The 15723-nt window shown below is 46.3% G+C and overlaps 1 protein-coding gene across 2 annotated transcripts in view; it reads right to left on the bottom strand.

Annotated features, from left to right (window-relative positions):
• LOC121293360 (plakophilin-2-like) overlaps positions 1–15360 on the bottom strand; it is an 88188-nt gene extending 72828 nt beyond the window's left edge. For both annotated transcript variants that reach the window (XM_041216350.1, XM_041216351.1), the window contains exons 1-3: positions 14655–15360; positions 10542–10651; positions 2535–3382 (exon numbers count right to left, since the gene is read on the bottom strand). In XM_041216350.1, the coding sequence (XP_041072284.1) occupies positions 2535–3382; positions 10542–10651; positions 14655–14847 (1151 nt within the window). In that variant the 5' untranslated portion in view covers positions 14848–15360. The remainder of the gene's footprint in view (positions 1–2534; positions 3383–10541; positions 10652–14654) is intronic.
• Positions 15361–15723: the final 363 nt, after the last annotated feature.

The raw sequence follows: 15723 nt of genomic DNA, 5'->3' as shown, positions 1-15723 counted from the left end.
AGGGTGAGGGGTGAGGAACGCGGCAGGGTGAGGGGTGAGGAACGCGGCAGGGTGAGGGGTGAGGAGCGGGGAACGCGGCAGAGTGAGGGGTGAGGAGCGGGGAACGCGGCAGAGTGAGGGGTGAGGAGCAGGGAACGCGGCAGAGTGAGGAGCGAGGAACGCGGCAGAGTGAGGAGCGAAGAACGCGGCAGAGTGAGGAGCGAAGAACGCGGCAGAGTGAGGAGCGAAGAGTGAGGAACGCGGCAGAGTGAGGAGTGAGGAGTGGGGAACGCGGCAGAGTGAGGAGTGAGGAACGCGGCAGAGTGAGGAGTGGGGACCGCCACAGTGCGGGAGATGTGCATCGGTGGTAGAGGGAGTGAATGTTTGTGGATGGGGTGCCTGTCAAGTGGGCTGCTTTGTCCTGGATGGTGTTGAGCTTCTTCAGTGTTGTTGGAGCTGCACTCATCAGGCAAGTGGGGAGTATTCCATCACACTCCTGACTTGTGCCCTGTATATGGTGACAGGCTTTGGGAATCAGGAGGTGAGTAACTCTCCACAGGATTCCTAGCCTCTTATCTGCTCTTGTAGCCACAATATTTATATGGCTAGTCCAGTTCAGTTTCTGCTCAATGGTAACCCTCAGGATGCTAATCGTCAGGGTTTCGGTGATGGTAATGCCATTGAATCTCAAAGGGCGATGGTTAGATTCTCTCTTGTTGAATTGAAGTTTCCCATGTTATTGTGCTACTCCTGATACTGTACAAACCTGGAGCCTACACATCGTACAGCAGCTCTGAAGAAGGGTCATACAGTCAAAACGTTAACTCTGTTTCTCTTTCCACAGAGGCTGTCAGACCTGCTGAGTTTTTCCAGCATTTTCTGTTTTAATTTCAGATTTCCAGCTTCTGCAGAATTTTCCTTTGTCATGGAGCAGGTCTGTTTGTGACACGTGACTTGCTGGTAGACATACTAACCAGGCCCCACCCTAAAATCAAAATGATTCGCCACCTGGGGATAATCCGCTGGCTGCCACACACACACGCCAATGGCCGATGGTTGAAATAACCTCAATGGACTCTTTCAGAAGGGCCACCAGGTGTTGTAATATTTTCCCACAAAATACTCCTTCGGGGACTATTATGTGGGAAAATGGGCTGATGGGTTTCCCTCACCTGTGCAAATCTTTGTGATGGAAAGTTGTTACACAAGACCTGATTCTAAAGCATAAAACATTTCAATGGGAACAAAGGCGGCCACAGAACGAGACCATTCAGCCCATCCTGCCTGTGCCTGCTCTTTGAAAAGCTTTCCAGTTGACTCCACTCGCCCAGCTCTTTCCCCATTGCCCTGCAAGTTTATGCCCTTCAAGTACTTATCCAATTCCCCTATGGAAGTTCCTGTTGGATCTTCTTTCACCCTCCTACCTGGCAGAGCGTTCCAGATCACAACGACCCACTGACCGAAATGAATTTTCCAAATCTCTCCTCCAGTTACATTGCCAATTACCTTCAGGCTAGAACTCTACCTGCCCGATCGGACGCATGGCCGACTCCTCTTAACCCAAGGGGGGGGTCGCGATGTCATAGTGACGTCGTGCCAGACCACAGTTGGCAGGCGCACGCAGGAGTTGGAAGTGTGCCCGCCAGCAATCAAAGTTCCAATTAAGCCAATTACAGCCCCCGTCAACCGGGGTTTTTTTAGTGGCCCCTGCGCTTTTACGCTTGGCACATGGGCCAATCGGCCAGGCGGCTGTCACGTGTTTGCATCTTCCTCAATCCAGGGTGGGATAAAATGCCCAGAAGGTGTTTGGAGGTTGAGGAGTTAAGAGTATTGGTGTCAGTTGGTTGTAGTTACATTAGAGATAGTTTGTGGCATTTTCTGGTGTGTAAATATCCCTTTGAACAACACTGCAGCTCCCTCCCTCCGGCAGCTCCACAGCAGTTGTCAGCCTTCAGGGAGCTCATTGTAAACCCTCACATGTCTCGGTGCCCGTCCTCCTCCAGCGTCCCCGGATAGCCCTGACCTTCTCTCAGCCCGCGTTTCACGCTGGAAGCCAGTTCATTGGCCGGCCAGCGTGAAATTGTCAGTTGCGATCGCATCCAGAAGCACATATTGTGTCCGCTTCTGGCCGGCCGATCGCGTGCACCAGACAAATGTAAAGTTCAGGCCCTCAATCTGTGTCCAACCCTTCTGCCGCTGGAAACCGCTTCCCCTTATTTTATCTAAATCCTTCATAATTTTGAACTCATCTATTAAATCTCCTCTTATCCTTCTCTGTCCTAAGCAGGACAACCCCGGCTTCTCCAATCTCTCCACATAACTGAAGTCCCTTATCCCTGATATTATTGAAGTATCGTACCTCCTGCTTAGACTAAGGAATATTAGCTACAGTATTCAGCAACACGGGATCATTCAGCCGGAATCCTCTTCCTGAAATTGGTACAGAGAATAGCTGATGCTGCTTCAGATTTAGCATGAATAATTATGGGAGCCATGCCAAGTGATTAAGCTGGCCTTACCATTCAGTTTACCCCCTCAGTGCTGACATTAATTACCTTTCAGTAAGGCTTTCATGCTCTCCTTGTGTCTCATAGTTTTCCTGGTAGGCCAACATCTGATAGCTGGTTTGGACCTGAGCTTGGGCCTGAGCTCGCTGTGCCTGGACTTGGGCCTCGGCCTGAATCTGGGCCTCTATCTGGGCCTCCACTGTTGGGCTTTCCATTGGCGTTAACTCCTCAGTAACTACGGCGTTGTTGGTGGTAGAGTAATGAGTCTGGTAAGACGTTTGGTTCCAGTTAAATCTGTTTACAATCTGGGCATGCCTCTTGTGAGAAACACCATGGTAACTGGAAGCCACTCCCTCTGGCTGCTGATCCAAGGCCCCAGTTTGGTTCCTCTCATAGATCCTCGACATGCTTTGACTGAGGCCGGGACGGAAGATTGCGATAGGGTTGGTCGTATCGGCAAGAACGCTCCCGGGGGATTGGGGTTCCCTGCTCATGGTGACCATGTGCTTCTGGGAACTCTGAGAGGAGGCCCTGCTGACAACTGTCGGTCGGGGAGTGGCAACGACCTCCGTTTGAGTGTACCTTGTGTTACTGCGCAAAACGGGCCTCACGTTGCTCATCCGACTGCCCAGCTTTCTCTCGATGTAGCTGGCATGGCGACCGTAGGACATGGCAGGGTCTCTCCCCACTGTCCCCTTCCTCAAAAACCTCGATTCCATCCAGGGGCGAGCGCGGGACAAGACCGGGCTGTTTTCTGGGGAAACCTCAATCCGGCGAGTTGGTTTAATCGTTTGGCTCTGCAGGCCTTGGGACAAGAACCGACCGGTCCCTGATGAAAAGAGTGCAGCTCTGTTGCCGAGCATCTGATTAATTGTGTAACTCATAGATTCTGGAGTCTGTCAAAAGGGAAAAAGAAAAAAAATCAATTTAGCAACACACAAATCACAAATGAACAAAAATCACAAGGGTTGGTGCAGGGAAGGGAGGACCTTCTCAAGGGCAATTAAAGATGGGCAAGACATATTGGCCTTGCCAGCAAAGCCCACATCTCAAGAATAAATAAACAAAAACACACCCAGAGATTCATTCCACCAGGACCTTGAGTGATGAGGGGTCGGAGCCAGCAAAGGTGAGACTGCGATTCTAAATGATGAGGGGGACTGAGGAGGGCGTCAGGGCCCCGGAATAGTTCGGGCCCAGCGAGTGAGTGAGGGACCGGAGCAGCGATAAATCTGTTTCCCAGAAGGCAGTGGTCATGGAATTTATTCAAGATGCATTCTTGATGAACAAGGGAGTCAAGGATTATGAGGGGGCAGACAGCAAGGTGGAGTTGATGCCACAGGCAAGTCAGCCATGATCTTATCGAACGACAGAGCAGGTTCGAAGGGCTGTATGGCCTACTCCTGTTCCTAAGTCTTATGTTCCTAATTTATTCCTATAACCTATATCTTTCAGTTCCAGGTTGGTTTTATTCTCCTTCTCACACCTTTTATTGATCGTGTATGGAAGATCTCCATGATGCCCTGGGTCCACCTTCATTTTATTATTCTGGTATCTAAACAGTCACTTGGTAGGACAGAGCTCAAATATTGCTGAAAAGAGAGACATGTTGCTGAAACGTTCCACCTTGCACTCATCAGGACAATGACAAGAATGCCAAATTTCAAACAATCACTACAGGAGAAAAGGGTGCTGATTGGTTGGCAAGTTGACTCTAATTGTCTGAGGCATTGCCATGAAGAAAACAACAGGGTACTACAGGCTCCCCATGCTCTAGGGTAATTCAAAAGAGGTACAAGGCTTGAACATATTCCTTTTGTTTGCAGAGAATGGGTTCCTGCATATGAATGCATGTCACTTCTAGCAAGCATAAGTGAGCCACATTTTAATTCAACACATTATCTTAAATTAAATTAAAAGCAAAATACTGCGGATGCTGGAAATCTGAAACAAAAACAAAAATAGCTGGAAAAACTCAGCAGGTCTGACAGCCTCTGTGGAGAGGAACGCAGTTAACAGTTCGAGTCCGTATGACTCTTCAACAATTGATGAAGAGTCATATGGATTTGAAACATTAACTGTATTCCTCCCCACAGATGCTGTCAGACATGATGAGTTTTTCCAGCATTATCTTAAATTGGTTGTTAGTGTAGCTATTAGCGCACTCAGGATTGTTCAGCAAGTTCTGTCCAATCACGGAATCACATCTAAGAGTAGGCATTTTGGTTTGGTATCTGCGCCCCACCCTTGTCCTCCTTGGCATTCCCGTGATTCAACTTATTAAGGGGGATTTTAACTCCAACTGTCGTTGGAGAATGGGGAGCAGTTGAAATTAAATGGGTGTCTAACACATTCCCATTCTCACCCCGATCAAGCTGACTGCAATTTTAAGAGCAGATGAGCTCTCCCCTGTCAATGGGAGAGGCCATCAGCAGAAACAAACTTATAAGAGTGACATGCACAAACCGAAGGGGGTCGTCTGTCAGGAAACCTGGTAACAACCAAAGGCAAAATGTAGACATTTCTTTGATTGATAGCCAGTTAATGTTGGCTCATCTGTGAATGCCCACGGGATTAGTGCAGTGTTAAAACAAGTTGAATCAGTATTCAGGTAGATAGGCACAGAAAAATTGCACAGCACTAAGATTTTAGCAGCCCATTGTCAGAACATGAAGCATTTTGATATTATATCACAATCAGTAAAGATCAGGACTTGGTAAGAGACACCAAACACTCTTAAAAGGCGCAACTCTGTGATTCAATGCTCACGGGACAGATTAACTCAAGCAGTCTACAGGGCCTGTGAAATTAGGGAGCACCCAGTAAAACTCTCATAACCCAGATAATCTGGGTACAACTAATTGCTGGATTGAAATCTTGTAGCGCTTATCGAGAACTGCATACGAGTTACAGTGCAGAAACAGGACATTCACAGAATCTTAATGGCACAGAAGGAGGCCATTTGGCCCATCATGTCTGCACCGGCTCTCCAGATGAGAATTAGAGACCTAGTGCCGTTCTCCTGCCTTTTCCCTGTACCCCTGCACCTTGTTTCTATTCAAATAACCATCTAATGCCCTCTTGAATGCCTCGATTTAACCTGCCTCCACCACACTTCCAGGCAGCACATTCTAGACCTGAACCACTCGTGGTGTGAAAAATATTTTTCTCATGTCACATTTTCTTCTTTTACAAATCATTTCCAATCTGTGCCCTCTCGTTCTCAATCTGTCTACGAACAGGAACAGCTTCTCCCTATCTACTCTGGCCAGCCCCCTCACGGTTTTGAAAGCTTCTATCAAACCTCCTCTTAGCCTTCTCCTCTCCAAGGAACACAGTCCCAACTTCTCCAATCTTTCCTCATAGCTGAAGTTTCTGATCCCTGGAACCATTCTTGTAAAACTCTTCTGCACTCTCTCCAATGTGTTCACATCCTTCCTATAATGTGGTGCCCTGAACTGTACACAATATTCCAGCTGAGGTCTAACAAGTGTCTTATATAAATTCAGCATTACTTCCCTTGTACTTGCACTCTATGCCCCTATTGATAAAGCCCAGAATACTATATGCTTTATTGGCTGCTCTCTCCACCTGTCCTGCCACCTTCAATGATCTATATACATCCAAGTCTTTCTGCTCCTGCACCCCTTCAAAATTTCACCCCATATTTTATATTGTCTATATCCTTCCTACCAAATGCATCATCTCACACTTCTCCGCTTTGAACTTCATCTGCCACCTATCTGCCCACTCCACCAACTTGTCCATGTCCTACTGAAGTCCCACACCGTCCTCCTTGCAGTTCACAACACTCCCAAGTTCTGTGACATCCGCAAATTTTGAAATTGTCCCCTGCACACCAAGATCTAGATCATTAATATATATCAGGAAAAGCAAGGGTCCCAATATCGACCCCTGGGAAACTCCACAAGAAACCTTCCTCCAGCCCGAAAAATACCCATTATCCATTACCCTCTGCTTCCTATTTTTCAGCCAATTATGTTTCCACATTGCTACTGTCCCTTTTATTCCATGAGCAATAACTTTTCTCACAAGTCTGTTGTGTGGCACTGTGTCAAATGCCTTTAGAAAGTCCATGTACACCACATCAACAGCATTATCCTCATCGATCTTTTCTGTTACCTCTTCAAAAAATTCCAGCAAGTTAGTTAAACATGATTTCCCCTTTAGAAATCCATGCTGGCTCTTCCTTATCAACCCATGTTTTTCTATGCGATTACTAATTCTATCCCAAATAATCATTTCTAGAATCTTGCCCGCCACTGAAGTTAAACTGACTGGTCTGTAATTGTGGGGCTTATCCTTACAATCTTTTTTGAACAAGGGCATGATGTTTGTAATTCTCCAGTCTTCTGGCACCATCCCTAGGGAAGACTGAAAGATTATGGCCAGCGCCCCTGCAATTTCTACTCTCACTTCCTTCCATATCCTTGGATGCATTTCAATTGGTCCCCTAAGCCTTGTCAACCTTAAGTACCCACAGTCTATTCAACACTTCCTCCTTATCAATTTTGATCCCTTCTAGTCACAGAGTTTCCTCATCTGTCACCATGGTCTGGGTAGCATCTACCACCATGGTAAAGATAGATGCAAATTATTCATTTAATACCTCAGCCACGGCCCCTTCATCTATGTGTAAATTCCTTTTTCCCTTCATCGGCCCTACTCCTCCTTTTACCACCCTTTAATATTTATATGCCTATAGAAGACTTTGGGATTCCCCTTTATGTTGGCTGCCAGTCTTTTCTCATAATCCCTCTTCGCTTCTCTAATATGCTTTTTCACCTCCCCTGTGAACCTCCTGTATTCCTCTTGGTTCTCAACATAGAAACATAGAAAATAGGAGCAGGAATAGGCCCTTGGAGCCTGCTCCACCATTCATTATGATCATGGCTGATTATCCAACTCAATAGCCTGCTCCCGCTTTCTCCCCATATCCTTGGATCCCTTTCGCCCCAAGAGCTATATCTAACTCCTTCTTGAAAACATACAATGTTTTGGCCTCAACCACTTTCTGTGGTAGCAAATTCCACAGACTCACCACTCTCTGGGTGAAGAAATTTCTCCTCATCTCAGTCCTAATTGGTCTACCCCATATCCTCAGACTGTGACCCCTAGTTCTGGACTCTCCCACCATCAGGAACATCCTTCCTGCATCTACCCTGTCCAGTCCTGTTAGAATTTTATAGGTTTCTATGAGGTCCCCCCTCATTCTTCTGAACTCCAGCAAATATAATCCTAACTGACTTAATCTCTCCTCATATGTCAGTCCCGCCATCCCAGGAATCAGTCTGGTAAACCTTCGCTGCCCTCCCTCTATAGCAAGAGCATCCTTCCTCAGATAAGGAGACCAAAACTGCACACAATATTCCAGGTGTGGTCTCACCAAGGCCTTGCACAATTGCAGCAAGACATCCCTGCTCCTATACTCGAATCCTCTCACTATGAAAGCCAACAAAACATTTGCCTTCTTTACTGCCTACTGCACCTGCATGCTTACCTTCAGCGACTGGTGTACGAGGACATCCAGGTCTCGTTGCACATTCCCCTCTCTCAATTTATAGCCATTCAGATAACAATCTGCCTTCCTGTTTTTGCTACCAAAGTGGATAACCTCACATTTTTCCACATTATGCTGCTTCTGCCATGCATTTGCCCACTCACTCAGCTTGTCCAAATCACACTGAAGCATCTCTGCATCCTCCTCACAGCTCACCCTCCCACCCAGCTTTGTGTCATCTGCAAATTTGGAGATATTACATTTAATTCCCTCATCTAAATCATTAATATATGTTGTGAATAACTGGGGTCCCAGCATCGATCCCTGTGGTACCCCACTAGTCACTGCCTGCCATTCGTAAAAAGACCCGTTTATTCCTACTCTTTGTTTCCTGTCTGCCAACCAGTTTTCTATCCATCTCAATACACTACCCCCAATCCCATTCTCAATTGTATTTTCTACCTGATATAAGCACACTTTTTCTTCTTTATTTAATTTCAATCTCCTTTTTCTTCCAGGGAGCTCTGGATTTGTTTGTCCTACCTTTCCCTTTTGAAGGAATATACCTTGACTATGCATGAATCATTTCTTTTCTGAAGGTAGCCCATTGTTCAGCTACAGTTTTTCCCACCAATCTTTCTTTCCAGTCTATCTGGCCCAGCTCTGTTCTTGCCCCACCAAAGTCGGCACTTGTCCGTTTAATTATTTTTACTCTGGATTGCCTATCGTCCTTTTCTATCATCATCATAAAATGTACAATACAATGATCACTGTCTCCTAAATGTTCCCCCACTGACACTTGATCTACTTGGCCCGCCTCATTTCCAAGAACCAGGTCCAACAGTGCATCTTTTCTTAGATAAAAGCAAAGAACTGCAGATGTTGGAAATCCAAAACAAAAACAAAAGCAAAAATACCCGGAAAAACTCAGCAGGTCTGGTGGCATCGGTGGAGAAGAGCACAGTTGACGTTTTGAGTCCTCATGAGTTCTGTTGAAGGGTCATGAGGACTCGAAACGTCAACTGTGCATCTTTTCTTGTTGGATTGGACACCTACTGCTGTAGAAAATTCTCCTGAACACAATCTAGGAACGTTTCCCCCTCTGCACCCTTTACACTACCTCTTTCCCAGTCTACATTTGGGTAATTAAAGTCCCACAAAAGGTCCATTGTGTTTGTGCTTCACATGAGCCCCTCCCTCATCTCTTCATTTTACCCTATCAGCAAATCCTTCTATTCCTTTCTACCCTGTGTTTATCTAGCTTCCCCTTAAATACATCTATGCTATCCACCTTAACTACTCCCTCTGGTAGCAAGTTTCACATTCTTACCACTCTCTGGGTAAAGACGTTTCTCCTGAATTCACTATTAGATTTATCAGTGACCATCTTATATTTATGGCCCCTAGTTCTTGACTTCCCCACAGGCAGCAACATCTTCCCTGTCGTCTACCATATCAAACTCTTTCATCATTTTAAAGGCTTCAATCAGGTGACTCCTCAGTCTTCTCCTTTCCAAAAAGTCCCAGCCTGTTCAATCCCTCCTGATGGCTATAGCCTCTCAGTCTGGTATCATCCCTGTCAATCACCTTTGCAGCTTTTCAAGTGCCACTATATCCTTTTTATAAGATGGAGGACAGAATTGCTCACAGTGCTTAGTCAAATCAAGGATCCACCATAACTTGCCTACTTTCCAAATTTACCCCTCTGTGCCTGAACCTCTCAGTACTTTGGATCAACTTGGCTTGTATCCTCTCCTGTTTCGAAGTTGACGGGGGGTCAGATCGCAGTGTTTAAAACGTTAAAAGGAGTTCTACCTTGTGTCCTGGTCAATATTTATTCTTCAGCCAACACAAAGAAAAACAGATCATCAGGTCATTATCATATTGCCGCTCGTGGGAGCTTGCTATGCCCAAATTTACTACCGTGTTTCCTATATGACAACATTGACTACACTTCAAAAGTTTCTCAATGCCTGTAAAGCATTTTGTGACAATCCTGAGGTCATGAAAGGTGCAATACAAATGCAAATTCTTTTTCTTTCAGTCCCATAATTGTCAGAAGGTGAACCGACTTCAGGTTGCACAGGTTAGAGTCGGAACCTGCCCTCTGTAACCTGGACTCACTATGCCCAATGTATCGTAGGGAGCAACCAGCCTTTTAAGTAATTTAAGATGTAAAAGTTCACAGAACACATTGTAGTCGCAGCGCTGGGAACACAGGAACAGGAGGAGGCCATTCAGCTCCTCGAGCCTCTTCCATCACTCACTGGGATCATGGCTGATCAGAGCTGAATTCCCCCCACTTGCCTTGATTCCATATCCCTTTCTATCCCTGATTCACAAATCAACTCTGACTTAAAATTGTTTGAGCTTGAGTTCTACCCTTCTACCACCCTTCACATCCTTTGTGTGAAGAGGTGCTTCCTAATTTCACTTCTGAATGACCCACCTCTGATTTTAAACTTATGTCCCTTTGACCTAGGCTCCCTGACTAGTTTCTCTCTATAAGTGGCAATCATTCACCAGTGACATACCTTGGCGTAACCATACCGAGGCACTGGCAGCGGCAGTGTGGGGTACTCAAACAGAGTGGTTGTCTTGCAGCTAACGTAGTCGGGGGCACTGAGAGTCCGCTGCATCCGACCTAGGAATAAAATAGTACTATTAGCAATTCTGTCACAGTAACATGCAGACCACACACAGGTTGTAGCGTTTTGTAAACCCTATAAGCTACAATGCAACCGACAAAATGTTGTCTTGGAGTTTAAGCTTTGTAATAGGAGGGAGCAGTGATTTTATACACAAAAGGTTGCTACTTTAATAGGATACAAAGCACTTCACTCGAGCGATCATCAGGCAAAATTTAACAATGAGCCACTTAAGTAGACAATAAGCCAGGTGACCAATAGCTTGTTCAAAGAGGCGGTCTATAAGGAACATTTGAAAGAAGGAGAGAGAGGTGGAGGGGCAGGAAGATTTAGGGAGGGAATTCTAGAGCTTAGGGCCTTGGCACCTGAGGGCGCAGCCACCAATGGTGGAACAATGAAAATCAGGGATGAGCAAGAGGCCAGAATCGGAGGAGCGAGAGATCTTGGAGGTTTGTAGACTGGAGGAGGTTAGAGAGTAGGGAGGATCGAGGCCATAAAGGGTTCATACCAAGGTGCATGTCCAACTGTTTCAATGCGTTCATTAAAAGATTACCCTGGTTACACTTCTTCATGGTGCAAACCAGGAAGTATTTATAATGGTTTCCTGTAATGGGTTTTCTCACTCGATAACATTCTGGTTCAGAAGGTCCTTGGTTCAGACCCCACTCTGGAGGCTTGAGCACAATCTAAGATTACATTTCGGTGCATTTACTGAAGGAGTGCTGCACTGTCAGAGGTGCCGTCCTTTGGAGCTTTTTAAAGTGTGGTCACTGTGGTAATGTACGAAAGGTGGAAGCTAATTTGCAAGATCCCACAACAGCAATAAATGATCAGATCTGTGGTGTAATACACCTTTAAGAGAATGTGAGCAGATTGAACATGTGACTGTAAGACCCAATAGCTGTGTCGCACAGGCTACAATGTTAATGTTAGTCTAGAGTAGGGTCTGGTTGGAGAAGCACACATCATGTTAGCGCTTTGTTGTTTGTGTAAGTAAGTAGTATGTGCTTCGTTTTATATTGGTCTCCACGTCTGCAGTAATCGATTTGCTTGCTGACAGATAAATGTGCAATCAGTTCATGAGCACAGTAGAACGTAACAAAATCATTTGTTTATAGTGTTGATGGAGGGATAACTGTTGGTGAGATGGGAGCACTCCCTGCTTGTCTTCAAAATATTGCCACGAGATCTTTAACATCCACCTTCGATGGCTGGTAGACCATTGAATTCTCAGCTTGAATGCTGCACTCAACTTTCTAGGGTGGGACCTGAACTCCAGACCTTCTGCCTAATTGGTTAACACATTACCCATACTGACATTATCAAAATGAGAGAAACACCGCAGGAGCTCTCCAGTTGCAGGGTGGAGTCTTAACCGCACTCCAAAATTTACTGGGGTGGGGAGGCAGGATTAAAGTTTACAGATAATCACAGAATCGCTCTATCTTGCTCAGAGAAACAAGGGGAGGAAACTCAGCTCTTTAATTTCCACCGTCAGAAACCAGCATGCAGGAGCTAGTCCCGCTGAAATTCCTCTCTTTTTTTCTTGTTTATATTAAAGATGTTAATGTCTAAAATAACACAGGAAGAATTTAGGACAAATATATGAAGAGTTAAGACAGTCGTATCCCACTGTGTTATTCAGACTATTGTAAAACTGGAATCAACTAAAGGACGAGTGTCTGATAGAATAATCTGACATGGATTTTAGATGGAGCTGGACTGATGAAGAGAGCCTACAATTGAATAACATGGCATGAACTCTAGACAGAATGGGATTGCTGAGTGGCTAGACTGCAGTGCAAGATTCAGAAATGGACGCATGCAATTAACATTCAGAGGCCATTCAGCACAACAGCTAATGCTGTAATGATTGTTATCAGCGATGGTTTGGAGATAATTTACCTCTGATCTAAATGAAGGGATTTCTGACTTGGAACCACATCACCATTCTTTAATCATCGCTGGTTCGAATCCTGGAATTGCTTCCCTGCAGCGGTTCAAGGAGGCAGCTCACCACCACCTTCACAAGGGCAATTAGGGATGGGTAACAATGATGCCCAGACCCCAAGATAAATTTTTAAAATTATATAATGCTTTTCACATCCCAAAGTGTTTCAGTGCTAATGAAGTACTTTTGGAGTGTAGTCACTGTTGTAATTCAGTAAACAAGGCAGCCACATTTCGCACAGCATAGCCTCACGAACAGCAATAAATGATCAGATAATCTGTTTTAGTGACGTTGGTTAAGAGATAACTAAATATTGGCCAGGACAGCGGGGAGAAGAACTCCCCTCCTCTTCTTTGGAGTCTCAAATGAGCAGAGGCAGTGGAGCAGATGACAAGAGAGCAGGGATCCCCAGCACCAGCCACTTATAGAGGTTATACCTATCAGGAGAGACTAAACAGGCCAGAGCCCTTTTCTCGATAAAAAACTGAGGGGTAACCTTTTTTAAAAAAAATTCATTCATGGGGTGGGGGCTTTGCTGGCTGGGCCAGTATTTATTGCCCATCTCTAATTGCCCTTGAGAAGGTGGTGGTGGGTCGCCTTCCTGAACCGCTGCAGTCCCTGTGGCGTAGGGTCACCCACACAGCGCTGTTAGGAAGGGAGTTCCAGGATTTTGACCCAAACCTGATAGAGGTCTTCAGGATTATGAAAGCTCATTCGAGTTGACTTCCAGAAGATGGTTTCGCTTGCAAAGAGAACCAAAACCAGGGGCCGGCAATGCAAGATGGTCACGAGTAAACCCAATAAAGAATTCAGGAGAAACTTATTAACCCAGAATGTGGAACGCATTACAACAGGAAGTGGCTGGTGTAAGTAGTATAGAGGTATTCAAGGGAAAGCTGGATAAACACGGGGAGGGGTGGGGGGAGGGAGGAATGGAAGGAAATGTTGATGGGGTGAGATGAAAAGGGGTGGAAGATGGTTCGTGTTGAGCATAAACACCAGCATGGACAAGTTGGGCCAAATGGCCTGTTTCTGTGTTGCAGATGCCATGTAATGGGATGAAACAGTGGCCATGGGATTTTTACACCCAACTGCAAGGGCAGATAGGAGCCCTGATTTAACATTGCTTCTGACAGACGACCATCAAGGAGAGAAATTGTAATTCAACAATCCCACAGTGGCTAAAATAACCTTAAAAAATGAAGTAAATCAGCCAGAGGGTCCACCCATCAGTTTTTCCCAGCCGTTGATTACAAACAAAACACAGCTGACTCATCTTGACAGGTTCAGTGCTGGCCTCATTCTCTGACAACATGCTGTCAGCATCCAACTATAACCTTCAAGTGTTTTTCACACTATGGGGTAGACTCTCTTCTTCCTGATACTGAGTAAAAAGCCGTATCCTATCAGGAGCCTCCCACCAAACATTTGTTCATTTAAATTAAAATGAAGTAGGCTTCAAACAACAACTTGCATTTATATGGCACCTTTGTGGAGCGAAACATTTTCAAGGCACTTCACAGGAACACAATCAAACAAACTGAACCAGCTAAGGAGATATTAGGACAGGTGACCAAAAGCTTGGTCAAAGAGATAGGTTTTAAGGAGTGTCTTAAATTAGGAGAGAGAAAGATAGGGAGGTGGAGAGGTTTAGGGAGGGTATTCCAGAGCTTAGGGCCCAGGTGGATGAAGGCACGGCTGCCAATGGTGAAGCAATTAAAATTCAAGACAATGTGATGACCTCAGGTGCTGGTAAATCTACCTCAGTGAGTGGGGACAGGCTCTGCCCACAAACACAACAGGGAGACAGGCTCCCACCCCAAACCCCCACAGGGGGACGGGACCCCACCCCAAACCCCCACAGGGGGACGGGACCCCACCCTAAACCCCACAGGGGGACAGGCTCCCACCCATCCCCCTCCCAGGGGCACAGACTCCCCCTCCAAGGTGGGGAAACACTCCCCCTGCTACAGGTACCTGGTTCTCTCTTACCTGCCCAGGTGGACGTGTGTGACTCACCTGTCCGGGTGTGCGCGCGTATGTCTCACCTGTGGAGGTTTTCCTGCTCCTCCGGGACAAACTGAGGCTGACTTGCTGCCGGAGTCGGAAGCTTTTGTCATCCTGCTGGAGCCGGGACAGTTTGAGTCTCTCCTCGGAGGGGACAGCCAAGCTGGAGTCCAGGTCAGGAAGCGGCTCCTGCCTCAGCACCGTGCGGATAAAGGCGTCCGGGCTTGTTGCCATCTCGGGAGTCTCTGCCGGGAGGAGAAGCGAGTCGGGGCGGAAGGCAGGATCGGTGCTTCTGCTGCCTGAGTCCCCACGCCCACAGGTGCCCTTCCAGGGGGAAAGGTGTGTCTGCAGAACAGAACAGAACAGACAGAACCAGCCCCAGCCAATACACTGCAGATTGCAACACACATCGCAAACTTCCTCATTGCTAACTCACTCGCCAACACTTCCTTTCATAGTACACGGGCATCCTGTTCCATGGGGAGTTTATCAATGCAAACCTCATTTCAGTCCCTAAAGGATGGTGGAAGCAGATTCCACAAATCATTTTCAGAAGGGGATCGGGTAATGAATTGATGGGGCAGAATTTTTGCAGGGCTGAAGGGAAAAGGCAGGGTGAGGGGAAACTGAGCTAGGAGCTGGCACAGCCATGATGGACCAACTGGCCTCCTGTGTATGACTAATTAGCGCTGAGTGAGGTTTCATAGCCCACTATTACCTGGCTCAAAATCCTGGAACTCCCTCCCTGACGGCACCGCCTGGGTGTATCTGCACCACAGGGACTGCAGCGGTTCAAGAAGGCAGCTCACCACCACCTTCTCAAGGGGCAACTAGGGATGGGCAATAAATGGACAGTTCATGAAAGAATAAAAATAATCCTCCAGCCACTTGCTTTGAAAACCCGCCCTCAAAGAATGTGCACACTGCCTGCTGCCTTTCTGGGAGAGATGCACAAAAGATTCAGGGGAACTCCCAGAGGGCGTTGAGTGTGAAGATAAACAGCCTGTAAACCTAGATTTGTAGCATCTACAATTACAATGTGGAATACAGGAATGTAAACATACACTTAGGATGATAACATTTTTTAAAAAATATTTATAGAGTGCTGCT

Source organism: Carcharodon carcharias, chromosome 21 (genome assembly GCF_017639515.1).
Source record: "Carcharodon carcharias isolate sCarCar2 chromosome 21, sCarCar2.pri, whole genome shotgun sequence".
Lineage (NCBI taxonomy): Eukaryota > Metazoa > Chordata > Chondrichthyes > Lamniformes > Lamnidae > Carcharodon > Carcharodon carcharias.
This window is presented reverse-complemented; position numbering and strand designations above follow the sequence as displayed.